The following is a 17,257-nucleotide window of genomic DNA, read 5'->3' as shown; positions in this document are numbered from 1 at the left end:
TTTTTAAATTAAGGACATCAGTTTAGAAATGGGGAGACCAGCATCTTGCAGGTGACAAAGCAGGGTGGCCACAGGACCCCATATGAATAATCTTTCCCAGGAGGAATGACAAAGACATCTTGAGAAGTCTTCTATACAAGAGAAGGCTTGGGGAAGGCATCTTAGGTTCTACCAGTTTAGGGCTGTTTTCCGACAGAGGGACTGACTTATTCTATGTTATTTCAAAGGGCAGAGGGATAGAAATTACAGACAGACCTGTTGCTGCTCTTATAAGGAAGAGCCTTATAGCATTTAGGTTTCTGGAGGATGGAAAACAATGTTTATCACTGATACAACAGAGATTCAAAGGTCTAACATTTTACTCCAGGGAGTGTTTGAGAGGACCAGGTCTCCCACAGAAAGGAACTGTTCACAAGCCACCTTGTTCCTTCTTTCGCTGTCAAGATCTTTAAACCTATACGAATAGTGACAAGCAGATAACTCCTGCCTGGAGAAGGGGCAAGTGATTAGGCAGTGGGGGGAGGAGCGTCTACCAGGGATGGTACAGAAGCACTGGAGGGTGTACTGGATACTTACCGCCAGAATCTTTGCCATCATCACTATTGCAGGACTTTAAGTTTGCTTTCTGAAATGCTACCTGGTGGCTAGAATTCCATATAGCACAGAAGAGAGTCTAATTCCTTGACTTAAAACAGGTAGCTAATGAGAGCCTCCATAATTTGGGGACCTAAATCCATCAATAATTTGGGGACCTAAATTTCTGATTTAATTGATCTGGGATGGGACCAGAACATTAATTTTTAAAAGCTTCCTAGGTTATTCTAATATCTATCTAAAGTTGAGCACCACTAACCTACATCATTACAATTTATGGGGTGTCAAAACTACAAAGTCTGCAAGTCAAAGATGATATTTCTAATAAGTGAGTTAATTTAGCAAAATCGCTAAATGTACAGTCTCTGGAGTTAGACTGCCTGGCTCCTCTGCTTACTAGCTGTTGATTCTGGGCAAGTTACTTAACCTCTGTTCGTCAGTTATCTCATCTGCAAAAAGGGGATAATAAAAGGTACATACCTGGTAAGACTGTTGTGAGAATTAACTAATGTATACAAAGTGCTTAGGACAGCTATCATGAGCATTCAATGTATATTAGTTATTTTTGTTGTTCTTATCATCATCTTGGAGTATAGTGTTATTTCATAATTTGTTTGGCATACTTAAACATTAGTTGCAGCATCTGGCTCAGATAACTGTTCTAAAATCAGGTCCCCTGAGTATGTATTGAGCATTTAAAGTATTGGGTTGGCCAAAAAATTCATTCGGGTTTTTCCATAATCTTACAGAACGAATTTTTTGGCCAACCCAATAATTAGTAGTTTGAGCTCAAAACACCAATTCTCACATCAGCCCTGCAAGAGAAAACATTGTTTATTCCCATTTTCCTTGGGAATAATCCAGATACCTAAGGACTGAGATGAATCCTTGAAATGAACTATAAATAAAATGTAACCCTGCAGGACCTCTTTCTAGAGTACAGACTCGAGCCCCATGGCCATAAGACTAAAATGAATCCAGTTAACATGCTGTGTATGTTTTACCCCCTTAGATCTCCTACCCCGTCAGAGTAACTGACAAGACGTCTATTCAGAACACCAGAGAGACTGGAAATGTCACTATCGACCCTGAAGACAAATGGCATCAAAAAGCCCAACAGCTAAAGGTCACCTGCTAGATTGAATTTTAAGTGTGTTTCAAGGGTTACTGCTGGATCTAAGTGATGTTTGTGACTGACATCTTATCACTTAAGGGTTTATTCTTATGCCTGAGAATAGCTACCTACCTTCTGATGGGTAAGACTGCCTTCTGCCCAGATGGGTCATTACTTGCTCAGCTAGCCAACCATACCCACTTTCCCAACATTCTATTTCCTAGAGAAAAATCATCGTATCACTCTTGAAACATTCAGAGGAATGGCATGGAGAAAATACAGGCAGGAAAAAAAAATCACAGTTCCAAAATATTGTCCAATACTGTGCTGCTCCCAAGTCTGTCTCCTTTTGGAGTTATCAGTCATACTGTATCCCTAGGTGATGGGGGGTATGGTCCCTAAAAATGGGTGGGAATCCCCAGAGCCTCACTGAGCCCTCGTTTGCAGAACATAAACGCCTACTACCTAAGTAATTTAGCGTGATGACATCCCTTTTTTTGGCCATGGGTTTACTACTTTGAAATCACAATATGGTTTCCGGGAAGATTTTTATGAAACCGTCCCCACTGATTGTTTTTCTAGAAGAATCAAGAAAAGTTCTAGCAGCTGATGTCTTCTTAATCCAGTGTATAGTGTTACGTGGGGCAGCTGCTCTTGTACCGGGTTTTATACCTGCTTCATAAGGGATAAAGCCCTTTGAAATCACCCAGCCTGTAGGGCCTGTTGACATCATTAGTTAAAACTATGTACAGTGGAAAAGTAATAAGAAGAAGAAAAAAATTCATTCCAGTTTCAGAAAAGTTAGAAAAGAGGCACAGCTCAAATCATCTTTTCGCCTCTGCAGCAGCCTCCAGGCTACTCTTAGAGTTGCCAAGAAAAAGAAAGAAAGAAAGAAAGAAATGAAAACAGCCATTCACCTGAAGCTTCCTGAAAGCTGATGCCAGGGAGGCCACACCCCGAAGTTGGGAGGATGGGGACAAATGTCTCCTAGAAGTGGACCTAGAGGACAGAGTCTCCTACCAGACCTGATGGAGAGCCTAGGCAGCTCGGCCAACAGGATCGAGGGGACAAAGGAAACGCCTTAAGGCTTGTTATGTGTTGTGGGTAAAGGACTGGGTCAGAAGACAGGGAGTTCTAGGCCCTGACCTGCCATTTACTTGATGCGTGACTTGGGCAAATCTCAGCTTCCCCCGAGCCTTAAGTTTCTTTTTTCTTAAACGAAGCATTGGCCGAAATGAACTACAAGGTCCATCCCAGCTGCAAAATGCTAGAAATCTATGATCCTTTATCTCTAGTTACTTAAATTACTATAGGAAACACAGTTGAAGCATGTAGGATTCTTGCAAACTCTAGCTTTCACACTTGTCACTAGGAGTCTCGGCCAGTGATAAAATAATCAAGGTAAAATCACGGTGCTTAATGCATGGCATGGCCCTAGGCAGAGACAGTAAAAAACTTCGTACAGAAGAAAATCAGAAGAAAGCAAAAAGGATACTGTTTCATCTCTGAGGGTACAAGACGCATTTGTTTCTAACCCACTCCTGAGTAAAGGCAATAAGGAGCAAAGCATCTTAAGATTGTTGTATCTAAATGACAGCAAGACTGAGCAGCCCAAGGGATGTTTCCCTTTCTTTATTCAGAAAGGATTTGTTAGGTGTTCGCTGTGTCCTGCATGCTGGCGGGGCACTCAGCATACAAACCTCCAGGCTGACTTTTTTTCTCCTCTTCAACTACCCACCTCGGATGGCTTCTCTGTGGTCCCCCTCCTGCCTGTCGCACCCCTGTCCTGTTGTGCCTGTGGCTGGGACCACTCCGCCAGGGTTTAATCCTATTCGGCCACTGTCTCATTAGCTGTTGCCTGTGTTTCTTTTGTACCAACTACACGATAAGCTCCTTGAACCTTAGCATTGTATTCCTCTCTACCTCCTAGCACATTGCTTTACCCAAAGCTGATCTCAATATTTAATGGTTGATTAAAAAAACATTTAAATGTCATTTAGTGAATCTCAAGTGAAAATGGGCCTCATTTGAAATCTTTTTCTTGAAAGATGATTTTCAAAGAATCTGCATATCCCTCAGTAAACTTACTCTAACAATGAGTAACTCACTACTAAGAGATACCTTTATGTGAAATCAAAATAATTCAGACAACAAGTATTTATTGAGTACCTACTATATTCCAGCCACTAGCTTTTAGGTGACTAGCCCAAAAGACATGTTTTTTTAAAAAAAAAACTCTTCAGAAAAGTAAATAAAATTTGACAGAAGATCCTTTTTTTTAAAAAAAATGATTCCTACCCTCAAGGAGCTTAAAACTTTTGGTAATGGGAAGACAGTTATATAATCATTATAATGCAGTGATATAAAAGTAGGTATAATTTAATTCTTTCTTTTAGTGTAACTAAAAGAGCACCTAATTCTGCCCTAAAAAGAGAGGAAAAGCTTCGTGAAAAGAGAGAGCACCTGAGCTGCCCCTAGAAGGATGAGTCAAAATATGCCAAGCAGATAAATGGGAGCAGAGGTGTAAAAATGCAGGGCAATCTAGTCTGTATGGATTGTTACCTGGAGTTCAGTAGCTAAAGGGCAAAGCATGAGGGACACAGAGCTGGGCAGGTCAGCTAGGGGCCATGAAAGGCTTTTTATGCCGATCAAAAGATTTCCAATTTTATCCTACGGAGAGCAGGAAGCCATTGGCAAATTGTAAGCAGGTTAATGACATCATTGGGCTTGCATGTTAACAAACTGCCAAGGTCTGAAGAATAGACTGGAAGAGAATAATAAGATTGCAGAGACAGCGAAACCAGTCAGGCGACTTCTGCTGTAATTTCTGCAAGAGATGATGAGAGAACTGGAAAGGTGGCAGCATTTGCTCTGTTTGCCCCACACTCCACATGCCATCAGCTCGCTTTGCAGGACGGTGGGTGTATCTTCTTCCACTGGCTGGACTGAACTCCTGGCAGGTCAGGACAGCACCTGATCCCCCTCAGCCCCTGCCTTGTGGTGGTCAGAAAGTGGAATGAACAAACTTAGCAACTGCTTAAATACAAGGTGAACGTGGGAGAGAGAAAGAGAATAGTTTGAGTGTCTGATTAGTGGCACCAACACCACCGAGGAGGAAAAGGAGGGCTTTGGTTCTGGGAATGAAAGAGGGCTGCGTGAGGCCAGCAGTGGGCCTGACGTTGAGTCAGGAGGTGCCTGTAGGGAGGAGGACCTAGAACTCAGGAGAGGCATCTGAGTTAGCCTGTGTGCATTTGCATCATAAGAATTCCCTGGTGGGTTGCAGCCATGGGAACTGCTGAGCTGCCCCAGGAATTGTAAGTAGTGGAAGAAGAAAGGAAGGTCAAGAACAGGGCCCTGGAGAAACTGGTAAGAATATTTTAAGGGAGAGCAGAGGTAGAGAAGGTAAAAGATTACAAAGGGATTGCCAGAGAGGCAGAAAGCTGACCAGGATGAAACAGTGTCATGGAACCTGAGACATGAAAACTTCAAGGAAGGAAAATCAGTGAACAGGGTTCAACTCTGCAGAGAAGACAAGTAAAAAGGTGCCATGAAAAGGGAGTGATGTATGCAACTCATATATGCAAGTTTCAAATGATTCAGACAAACTAAGTAATGATGATACAAACAATAATACTATAAATGATAGAATGTAGATCTCTTTGTCTACAAATGGAGAGTGGGAGATCTACAGAGAGAGAATGAAGAAATGTGGCTAAATGTTAAAAAGTGGTGGATCAGTGAGGATATTTGGGGGTTCTCTGTGCTACTCTTGCCATTTTTCTGTAAGTTTGAAATAATTGTGTAAGTTTGAAAAAATAGAAAGTTAAAGAAGATGGTACCAGGGCTTCCCTGGTGGTGCAGTGGTTGAGAGTCCGCCTGCCGATGCAGGGGACACGGGTTCGTGCCCTGGTCTGGGAAGATCCCACATGCCGCGGAGTGGCTGGGCCCGTGAGCCATGGCTGCTGAGCCTGTGCGTCCGGAGCCTGTGCTCCGCAACGGGAGAGGCCACAACAGTGAGAGGCCCACACACCAAAAAAAAAAAAAAAAAATGGTACCATAGGATTTAGCACTAAAAGGTCATTGGTGGCCTGAGCAAAGCAGTTTCAGTGAGAATAAGGGCTCTCCTGCAGGGTACAGAGGTCAGGATGAGAGCTGGGGAAATGAAGACCAGCCTACATTTTAAGATGCCTGGCTGTGGATTAAGAGATGAGGTTTAACCAGAGAAAGAGATCAAGTAAGGGATTGTTTCATTTTTTTTTAATAGAAGAGGTTTAAACACATTTATATTCTGAAAAGATCAGAAACTGGAGATAGAGGACAAGAAAAGAAAGGGTGATATGCTGGAAACAAGGTCCCTGGACCATTTAAGCCTGTGTGTTTTCACTTTAAAAATACTGAGCCAAAAAAAAAAAAAAAAAGATGGTACCATAGGATTTAGCACTAAAAGGTCATTGGTGGCCTGAGCAAAGCAGTTTCAGTGAGAATAAGGGCTCTCCTGCAGGGTACAGAGGTCAGGATGAGAGCTGGGGAAATGAAGACCAGCCTACATTTTAAGATGCCTGGCTGTGGATTAAGAGATGAGGTTTAACCAGAGAAAGAGATCAAGTAAGGGATTGTTTCATTTTTTTTTAATAGAAGAGGTTTAAACACATTTATATTCTGAAAAGATCAGAAACTGGAGATAGAGGACAAGAAAAGAAAGGGTGATATGCTGGAAACAAGGTCCCTGGACCATTTAAGCCTGTGTGTTTTCACTTTAAAAATACTGAGAGTTCAGAGCTCCCACCGCGGGAGCTTCAGCCCAACCCTGGGTTCATGAACCAATATCCCACGAGCCACCTGGGGCAGCCAAAAAAAAATAAATAACAAAGTAAAAAATAAAATTAGACTAGGAAACTAACATATGTTAGGAAGAATATAAAAATAAAGATGAATCAACAACCGGAAGGTACAACAATACCACAATAGTAAAAAAGAGGAAGAGAAAAAAAAAAAAAAAGGGTGGGGGGGAAGGCCCTGGCTGTGGAGGGTGGGGCCTAAGAAAGGGTGAGATTTGGGCAGTGGGTGGGGCAAAATGCTCAGGACCCACAGGGCTGAAAAAGGCCCTGGGGGCTGTGGAGGGTGGGGCTTAGGCTCAAGGAACAGAAGGGGCCCAGGGTGCCCTCCACCTGTGGTCTCAGAGGGCAGGGGACCTCACCTGGGAGCCGAGCAGGCTTCCTGGGCTTGAATGGGCTGGGCAAATGCCCTCCTCTCCTCTCCTGCTCCTCCATCTGGGAGGACCCCTCCTGCCTGCCTCTCCTGATCTCCCTGTCCTCCCTCCTATGCCCCCAAGGAGCTATGCAGCCTGGAGAGGGCTTTGGAGGGCAGGGGATCGGCCTGGGAGCTCAGCAGGCTCCCCAGGCCTGAGTGGGCGGGGCAATTGCCCTCTGCTTCTCTCCCACTCAGCTCCTCCCGGAAGGCCCCTCCCACCTGCCCCTCCTGATCTCCCAGGCCTCCCTCTTATGAACCACTGAACTAACAGAGAACCTTAGACCCCAGGGAATATTCATCAGTGTGAGGTCTGACAGAGTTCCTCATCTCAGCACCAAGACTCAGCTCTACCCAATAGCCTACAACCCCCCATGTTGGAAGCCTCAGGCCAAACAACCAGTAAGACAGGAACACAATCACACTCATTAAAAAAAAAAAAAAAAAAAAATGAGACGGCCAAAAAATATGTCTCAGATGAAGGAGCAAGGTAAAAACCTACAAGACCAAATAAATGAAGAGGAAATAGGCAACCTACCTGAAAAAGAATTCAGAGTAATGATAGTAAAGATGATCCAGAATCTCAGAAACAGAATGGAGGCACGGACTGAGAAAATACAAAAAATGTTTAACAAAGATCTTAGAAGAATTAAAGAACAAACAACAGAGATGAACAACATAATAACTGAAATGAAAAATACACTAGAAGGAATCAATAACAGAATTACTGAGGCAGAAGAACAAATAAGTGAGCTGGAAGACAAAATGGTGGAAATAACTGCCGAGGAGCAGAATAAAGAAAAAAGAATGAAAAGAGCTGAAGACATTCTCAGAGACCTCTGGGACAACACTAAATGCACCAACATTCAAATTATAGGGGTCCCAGAAGAAGAAGAGAAAAAGAAAGGGTCTGGGAAAATATTTGAAAAGATTATAGTTGAAAACTTCCCTAACATGGGAAAGGAAATAGTCACCCAAGTCTAGGAAGCATAGAGAGTCCCATATAGGATAAACCCGAGGAAAAATACACCAAGACATATATTAATCAAACAAACAAAAATTAAATTCAAAGAAAAAATATTAAAAGCAGCAAGGGAAAACCAAAAAATAACATACAAAGGAATCCCCATAAGGTTATCATCTGATTTTTCAGTGGAAACTCTGCAGGCCAGAAGGGAGTGGCAGGATATACTTAAAGCGATAAAAGAAAAAAACCTACAACCAAAATTACTCTACCAAGGAAGGATCTCATTCAGATTCAATGGAGAAGTCAAAAGCTTTTCAGAGAAGCAAAAGCTAAGAGAACTCAGCACCACAAAAACACCTTTACAACAAATGCTAAAGAAACTTCTCTAAGCAGGAAACACAAGAGAAGAAAAAGACCCACCAAAAAAACCCCAAAACAATTAAGAAAATGTTAATAGGAACATACATATCAATAATAACCTTGAATGTAAATGGATTAAATGCCCCAACCAAAAGACACAGACTGGCTGAATGGATACAAAAACAAGACCATATCATGCTGTCTTCAAGAGACCCACTTCAGACCTAGGGACACATACAGACTGAAAGTGAAGGGATGGAAAAAGATATGCCATGCAAATGGAAATCAAAAGAAAGCTGGAATAGCATTACTCATATCAGATAAAATAGACTTTAACATAAAGACTGTTACAAGAGATAAGGAGGGACACTACATAGTGATCAAAGGGTCAATCCAAGAAGAAGATATAACAATTATAAATGTTTATGCACCCAACATAGGAGCACCTCAAAACATAAGGCAAATACTAACAACCATGAAAGGAGAAATCGACAATAACACAATAATAGTAGGGGACTTTAACACCCCACTTACACCAATGGACAGATCATCCAAACAGAAAATAAGGAAGCACAAGCTTTAAATGACACAATAGACCAGATATATCTAATTGATATTTATAGAACATTCCACCCAAAAGTGGCAGAATACACTTTCTTCTCAAGTGCACATGGAACATTCTCCGGGATAGATCACATCTTGGGTCACAAATCAAGCCTCAGAAAATTTAAGAAAACTGAAATTGTATCAAGCATCTTTTCTGACCACAACAACACTATGAGATTGGAAATCAATTACAGGAAAAAAAACTGTAAAAAACACAAATACATGGAGGCTAAACAGTGTGCTACTAAATAACCAAGAGATCACTGAAGAAATCAAAGAAGAAATTTAAAAATACATAGAAACAAATGACAATGAAAACACGATGACCCAAAACCTATGGGACGCAGCAAAAGCAGTTCTAAGAGGGAAGTTCATAGCAATACAATCTCACCTCAAGAAACAAGAAAATTCTCAAATAAACAATCTAACCCTACACTTAAAACAACAGAGAAAGAAGAACAAAGAAAACCCAAAGTCAGTAGAAGGAAAGAAATCATAAAGATCAGAGCAGAAGTAAATGAAATAGAAACAAAGAAAACAATAGCAAAGATCAATAAAACTAAAAACTGGTTCTTTGAGAAGATAAACAAAATTGATAAACCATTAGCCAGACTCATCAAGAAAAAAAGGGAGAGGACACAAATCAATAAAATTAGAAATGAAAAAGGAGAAACCACAACTGACACTGCAGCAGTACAAAGGATTATAAGAGACTACTACAAACAACTATATGCCAATAAAATGGACAACCACGAAGAAATGGAAAAATTCTTGGAAGGGTACAATTTTCCAAGACTGAACTAGGAAGAATTAAAAAATATAAACAGACCTATCACAAAATGAAATTGAAACTGTTATTAAAAATCTTCCAGCAAACAAAAGTCCAGGACCAGATGGCTTCACAGGTGAATTCTATCAAACATTTAGAGAAGAGTTAAGACCTATCCTTCTCAAACTCTTCCAAAAAATTGCAGAGGGAGAAACACTCCCAAATTCATTCTACGCAGCCACCATCACCCTGATACCAAAACCAGAAAAAGATATCACAAAAAAAGAAAATTATAGACCAATATCACTGATGAACATAGATGCAAAAATCCTGAACAAAATACTAGCAAACAGAATCCAACAGCATATTAAAAGGATCATACACCATGAAAAAGTGGGATTTATCCAGGGATGCAAGGATTCTTCAATATATGCAAATCAATCAATGTGATACATCACATTAACAAATTAAGGAATAAAAACCATACAATCATCTCAATAGACGCAGAAAAAGCTTTCAACAAAATTCAACACCCATTTATGATATTAAAAAAGCTCCAGAAAATGGCATAGAGGGAACCTACCTTAACATAATAAAGGCCATATATGACAAGCCCACAGCAAGCATCATACTCAATGGTGAAAAACTGAAAGCATTTCCACTAAGATCAGGAACAAGACAAGGATGTCCACTCTCACCACTCTTATTCAACATAGTTTTGGAAGTCCTAGCCACGGCAATCAGAGAAGAAAAATAAATAAAAGGAATACAAATTGGAAAAGAAGAAGTAAAACTCACTGTTTACCGATGACATGATACTACACATAGAAAATCCTAAAGATGCCACCAGAAAACTACTAGAACTAATCAATGAATTTGGTAAGGTTGCAGGATACAAAATTAATGCACAGAAATCTCTGGCGTTCCTATACACCAACAACGAAAAATAAGAAAGAGAAATTAAGGAATCACTCGCATTTACCATTGCAGCAAAAAGAATAAAATACCTAGGAATAAACCTGCCTAAGGAGGTGAAAAACTTGTACTCAGAAAACTATAAAACACTGATGGAAGAAATCCAAGACGACATAAACAGGCGGAGAAATATACCATGTTCTTGGATTGCAAGAATCAATATTGTGAAGATGACTATACTACCCAAAGCAATCTATAGATTTAATGCAATCTCTAACAAACTACCAATGGCATTCTTCAGAGAATTAGAACAAAAAATTTTACAATTCGTATGGAAACACAAAAGACCCCAAATAGCCAAAGCAATCTTGAGAAAGAAAAACAGAGCTGGAGGAGTCAGGCTCCCTGACTTCAAACTACACCACAAAGCTACAGTAATCAAGACAGTATGGTACTGGCACAAAAACAGAAATATAGATCAATGGAACAGGATAGAAAGCCCAGAGATAAACCCACACACATATGGTCACCTAATTTACGGCAAAGGAGGCAAGAACATACAATGGAGAAAAGAAAGCCTCTTCAATAAGTGGTGCTGGGAAAACTGGACAGCTACAAGTAAAAGAATGAAATTAGAACACTACCTAACACCATACACAAAAATAAACTACAAATGGAGGAAAACATAGGAAAAACACTCTTATATAAACCACAGCAAGATCTTTTTTTGACCCACCTCCTCGAGTAACGGAAATAAAAACAAAAATAAACAAATAGGACTTAATTAAACTTAAAAGCTTTTGCACAGCAAAGGAAACCATAAACGCGACAAAAAGACAGCCCTCAGAATGGGAGAAAATATTTGCAAATGAAACAACAGACAAAGGATTAAACTCCAAAAAATACAAACAGCTCATGGAGCTCAATATTAAAAAAACAAACAATCCAGTTAAAAATTGGGCAGAAGGGCTTCCCTGGTGGCACAGTGGTTAAGAATCTGCCTGCCAATGCAGGGGACATGGGTTCGAGCCCTGGTCTGGGAAGATCCCACATGCTGCGGAGCAACTAGGCCCGTGAGCCACAACTACAGAGCCTGCACGTCTGGAGCCTGTGCTCTGCAACAAGAGAAGCCGTGACAATGAGCGCCCCGCGCACTGCGATGAAGAATGGCCCCCACTTGCCGCAACTAGAGAAAGCCCTCGCACAGAAACGAAGACCCAACACAGCCATAAATAAATAAATAAATAAATTGAATTAAGGAAGACCTAAATAGACATTTCACCAAGGAAGACATACAGATGGCCAAGAGGCACATGAAAAGATGCTCAACATCACTAGTTGTTAGAGAAATGCAAACCAAAACTACAATGACGTGTCACCTCATGCTGGTCAGAATGGCATGCCAGTCAGAATAGCCATTATCAAAAAATCTAGAAACAGTAAATGCTGGAAAGGGTGTGGTGAAAAGGGAACCCTCCTGCACTGCTGGTGGGAATGTAAATTGATACAACCACTACGGAAAACAGAATGGAGGTTCCTTAAAAAACTAAAAATAGAACTACCAGCTGACCCAGCAATCCCACTACTGGGCATATACCCTGAGAAAACCATAATTCAAAAAGAAACATGCACCACAGTGTTCACTGCAGCACTATTTACAATAGCCAGGACATGCAACCTACCTAAATGTCCATCAACAGATGAATGGGTAAAGAAGATGTGGCACATATATACAATGCAATATTACTCAGCCATAAAAAGAAACGAAATTGAGTTATTTGTAGTGAGGTAGAGGGACCTAGAGTCTGTCATACAGAGTGAAGTCAGTCAGAAAGAGAAAAACAAATACCGTATGCTAACACATATATATGGAATCTGAAAAAAAAAATGGTACTGATGAACCTAGTTGCAGGGCAGGAATAAAGAGACAGACATAGAAAATGGACTTGATGACGTGGGATGGGAGGGTGAAGCTGGGGCGAAGTGAGAGTAGCATCGACATACATACACTACCGAATGTAAAATAGTTGGCTGGTGGGAAGCAGCAGCATAGCACAGGGAGATTGGCTCAGTGCTTTGCGATGACCTAGAGGGGTGGGATAGGGAGGGTGGGAGGGAGGCTCAAGAGGGAGGGAATATGGGTACATGTGCATGCATATGGCTGATTCGCTTTGTTGTACAACAGAAACGAACACAGTATTGTGAAGTAATTATACTCCAATAAAGATCTATTTAAAAAAAAATACTGAGAACTGATGGTCATCCTCATCATTTTCTATTTAAGTGCCGTACACATGCCTAAGATCCTTACTTCAAGCCAAGCAATCCGTCGTCACTTTACCTGTCCACATAGGTCTTGCCCTGAATCGCTTTGTATTCTCCTGTGAATCTTCACAGATTTTCCAAATCCCATTTCCACTGTGTGCTCAGAACCAGACACAGTACTGAGCTAAGGGTCAGACCCTTGCTAGCCAGTGCAAGAGGGTACACTCCCACCAGCAGAAGATCCTTCCCAGGAAAGGAGCATGCTGTCAGTGGGAAAGAAGAAAGTTCCCCAAATACATGAGCCTTGAAAAGGATGAAACAGGATGTTTCCTTCCTTGCCTCTAAATAAAATAACTCTTGCCTCTCTAGACAAGGAAAAGAAATGATAGTGCGAAAGATATGTAGCGTCTTTGACTTATATACGTCAACATCCTTGTGACCACATCCTAAGTGATCTTGCCACCTTTCCAAAGAGCTATTCATTTGGTTTTCCTCCAGCACTATCAACAGAGCTATGCCGCTTTTATTCACCTGAACATAGAGTCCTTCTATACTAGCACTGAAAATTACAGCTACTGTGTTCTCTAAATTGTATTAATATTATCGAATGGAATGTATATATAACCCAGACTCAAAGAATGTGTGTTTTGTTGTTAGTAAACACAAAAGAAACTTCAGAGCTAATCTTGGAGCCCAGGCACAACCCTCAGGACTCCAGGGTCTATCAGGGTGACTAAGAACAAGAACGGCTTTTGTTTTAAAGCAGATTAACATTTTGGCTGACATCAAAGCGTGCAACCCTCCCCTCTGCTTAGGTCATGTAAACGGAAAAAGTCGTGAAAGAGAAACAGCCAGATGCTGCCTGTCTCAGGGTTGGGGGCAGACTTCCCTTGGATGGCACAGTATGAAGGAGCATTAATAACTGAGCACAGATCTTACTGAGAAATTATCATCCCAGCATTAGGCATCAGGAGACCCTGGCGCTAACGCTGCAGCCAAGGGACTCTGCTTTGTGTGTGCTGGGAAAACCTACTGCCATTAAGCAGTTATTCTGAGTGCTTGGTCCGGACTGATTGTGAGTGTTGGTAACAAAAGAACCCCAGTGAGAGGGGGATGAAATAGAGGAATTCGGTGCTGATGGAGATTAAATAGCCTGAGAATGGCTTTGTATATTAACTTCAGGGAACTAGGGTCTTGCCACCTAAAGAGTGACACCTGATGCCTCAATTGTAGGTAGTAAATCTTTAGTAAACCTCAGATCTCAAGTAGGCTGCTCGGAAGGTGAGAGAAATCACATCAAGCCCATAAACGTCTTTCTTTCTGGAGACTGAAATGCCATCTCTGGGCACTTACATTTACGTGAACAGTGGATTTAACACTCGAGGCAAATGAAGTTTCTCATGAAATGATGAGTCCTTGGCCTTGTTGACAAAGCACCCTGTGAAGAGCACTATTGTCATCTGAATTGTCAGCTGCAAAGGTATAACGTGATTAAGACCAAGTGGTAACCCAAGATTTTGGGTCTGGTACCCCAGTAAAAAAAAATTCTTGATAGGTTTTTTTGGTGGAAATGAGAGAGACAGAGCTGGACAAGTACAGTCATATGGCAGCAGAAAATGAGTTCCTGGTCACTTATTTTTCTAGCAATTAAAAGGCTGAACAAGCATGATTAAGAGATTATCATACTAAGTGAAATAAGTCAGAAAGAGAAAGACAGACACCATATGATATCACTTATATGTGGAATCTAAAATATAACACAAGTGAACTTATGCACAAAAGAGAAACAGACTCAAAGACATAGAGAACAGACTTGTGGTTGCCAACGGGAAGGAGAAGTGGGGGAGGGATGAACTGGGAGTTTGGGATTAGCAGATGCAAACCATTATATATAGGATGGATAAATAACAAGGTCCTACTGTATAGCACAGGGAGCTATATTCAATATCCTGTGATAAACCATAACAGAAACGAATATAAAAAAAGAATGTATATATGTGTTAAACTGAGTCACTTGGCTGTACAACAGAAATTAACACAACATTGTAAATCAACTATCCTTCAATTTAAAAGAAGGCTGAACAAACGTTGAAAAGAATGACATTATCAGCATTAATAAATATCTCTAGGTCATAGCAAAGAGGGATCTTTTTTGACCTTCAAGAACAGTGATGGACAGCCATGAAAAGAGCCACTCGCTGTGTTTCATGAACACACCTACAAGAATGTAAATAACAGTGTTCTTCTGGATCTACTACAAGGAAGGATGCTCTTGGGCTGTCTGTTGGCAGAGCCTCCTTGCCCACATTTCCCCCATGCAGCTCAATATATTGCATGAAAAGAAGGACCGTTCTTCATGGAAATACAGACAGAAAAGGAAATATTTTCTTTTTTGGAGCACCGCAGGTAAAAACTTAAAGTTTAGAGGAGCTACTAAGAACCTGGCCAATCCTCCAAAAAGTTCAAATTCTAAGGAGAACTCTAAATTTTGAATTATAAGTCATTCTTACTTGAAAATCTGATATAAGAAGTCATATTGTATATTACTGTTTTAAATAATCTCAACCTTATCATTATAAAGAGATTTCATGAGAAGTAGAATACCATTAGATATTATACAGGAGTAGGATGAGCCTTAGCAATTATATCAGAAAAGTGAAATAAAAGTTGAACTTGGGCTTCCCTGGTGGCTCAGTGGTTGAGAGTCCGCCTGCCGATGCAGGGGACACGGGTTCGTGCCCCGGTCCGGGAAGATCCCACATGCCGCGGAGCGGCTGGGCCCGTGAGCCATGGCCGCTGAGCCTGCGCGTCCGGAGCCTGTGCTCCGCAACGGGAGAGGCCGCAACAGTGAGAGCCCCGCGTGCCGCAAAAAAAAAAAAAGTTGAACTTATCCTTAAAACAATTTGAGCAAAAACATGATTTACTCAAGTTTTTTTCTCAAATGATCTGGGTAACTTGCATTTTTCGATTAACGTTGCATAGATACAGGCCACAGAGGCTTTTTATACGTGTGTTCAGCAAGGAAGAATTATGTTGCAGTTATATAACACACTGAGGCATATGGTCCTCTGACTGTTTTCAGTAAGCATTTAATCATTCTTTCCAAAGGCCTCTTAACTCAGCTAGTTTTTCACAAAGTAATGAGTGCTTTATTCCTCGGGAAATATGTCTAAATGGCTTAGCACAATATAGTTACATAGTGCATCTCTATTATACGAGGAGTACATTTTGTTGTTACAAGACTTTGGAAAGCATAAAGACTGCTCTGAAATTGAAATATTTCCCCCAGATGTTTGATTGCCTAAGTACAGGCTATATTAAGGAACAGAAGCAAAACAACCCTTGTGGTTTCACAGATGTCCTATCACCGCACAGACTCTTTTATAATCCTCTGAATAAAATCTAATTTGTTTCATCTGGTGAAGAGATCATTTCTAGCTTCTGACCTATATGAGTAAGAAGATCTGATAATCTGAATTGTATTTCATATTAAACTTGTACTTGGTGGGTAAAGCAAATTGTTGATGTTCTTTCTGGGTAATATTTTTTAAAATATTCATCTTAGGTAAGATAAACTTGCATATTTTGATGTTGATTCGCACTTCCTTTGTATGCAGCTCTTTAGAGGTAAAGCTGCTTTTTCCCCCATTTGGTAATACCTCATTTTACAACATTTTAAGTCAAAGACTTGCCCTTAATATAATGCCCATTCTAAGCTATTTCTTTCTAGAAAATTCATAACCTGAAACTGCCAGGAGGAACCACTCAGCTAATCGCCCTCTCATTGCCCGAAATGAGGAAAAGGACCCTCTGTTCTCCTTTAGCTCTTTTCAATTCTGTGGTCACCTTCCTAGAAGTCTTAACTCCCAGTTTGAGAAACACTAAAATTGGTGAAGAGTGTCAATCTTTTAACTTTATATTAACTAAAAATATCTTTTTAGGATTACCAGGAACACTGGTCTCAATTTGAAAATGCAAAATCAAGCAATGGACCCAGAGGTCAATCTTCAGAAACAACCAATGGCCAGCAACCTTCCAGAAGACCAGCCAAGCACAAGATTCAAAAACAGCATAAACACCGGCATGGCCCAAAGTCTTTGGTGACTGAAGAGCTGGTTGTCAGTCAAGGAAACCAGAATAACGCTTCCAGACAGCAGCAAACCCCAAATAAGCCTATACATACTGCAGTGCAACAGGAAACAGTCGTGATTATGAATGCCCCGAACAATGATTTACAGTACTCAGGTATACCGAGAAGCCAGGAACCCAAAGTAACGTCCGATAAATTTGCTCCACCACACCAGGCTTCTAACAAGGTATTATATAAAAATTCTACCAGGTATCACTCAATGATGAATGTTAATACAGAACGAGGACGCGAAGACCAAGAAGAGAAAAGATTTTCAAATCAGCAGCTACA

The 17,257-nt window shown here is 40.8% G+C and overlaps 1 protein-coding gene across 1 annotated transcript in view; it reads left to right on the top strand.

Moving 5' to 3' along the window:
- JHY (junctional cadherin complex regulator) overlaps positions 1 to 17,257 on the top strand; it is a 63,523-nt gene that overhangs the window by 30,460 nt on the left and 15,806 nt on the right. Inside the window, exons 3-4 of the mRNA XM_007457039.1 lie at positions 1,607 to 1,720; positions 16,779 to 17,257. The exon at positions 16,779 to 17,257 is cut by the window's right edge and continues 186 nt beyond it. Of these exons, the coding sequence (XP_007457101.1) occupies positions 1,607 to 1,720; positions 16,779 to 17,257 (593 nt within the window). The remainder of the gene's footprint in view (positions 1 to 1,606; positions 1,721 to 16,778) is intronic.

The sequence above is a fragment of the Lipotes vexillifer genome, unplaced genomic scaffold, assembly GCF_000442215.2.
Source record: "Lipotes vexillifer unplaced genomic scaffold, Lipotes_vexillifer_v1.1 scaffold986, whole genome shotgun sequence".
In the NCBI taxonomy this organism is placed as follows: Eukaryota; Metazoa; Chordata; class Mammalia; order Artiodactyla; family Lipotidae; genus Lipotes; species Lipotes vexillifer.
Note: the sequence above shows the minus strand (reverse complement) of the source record. Positions and strands in the feature narration are given on the sequence as shown.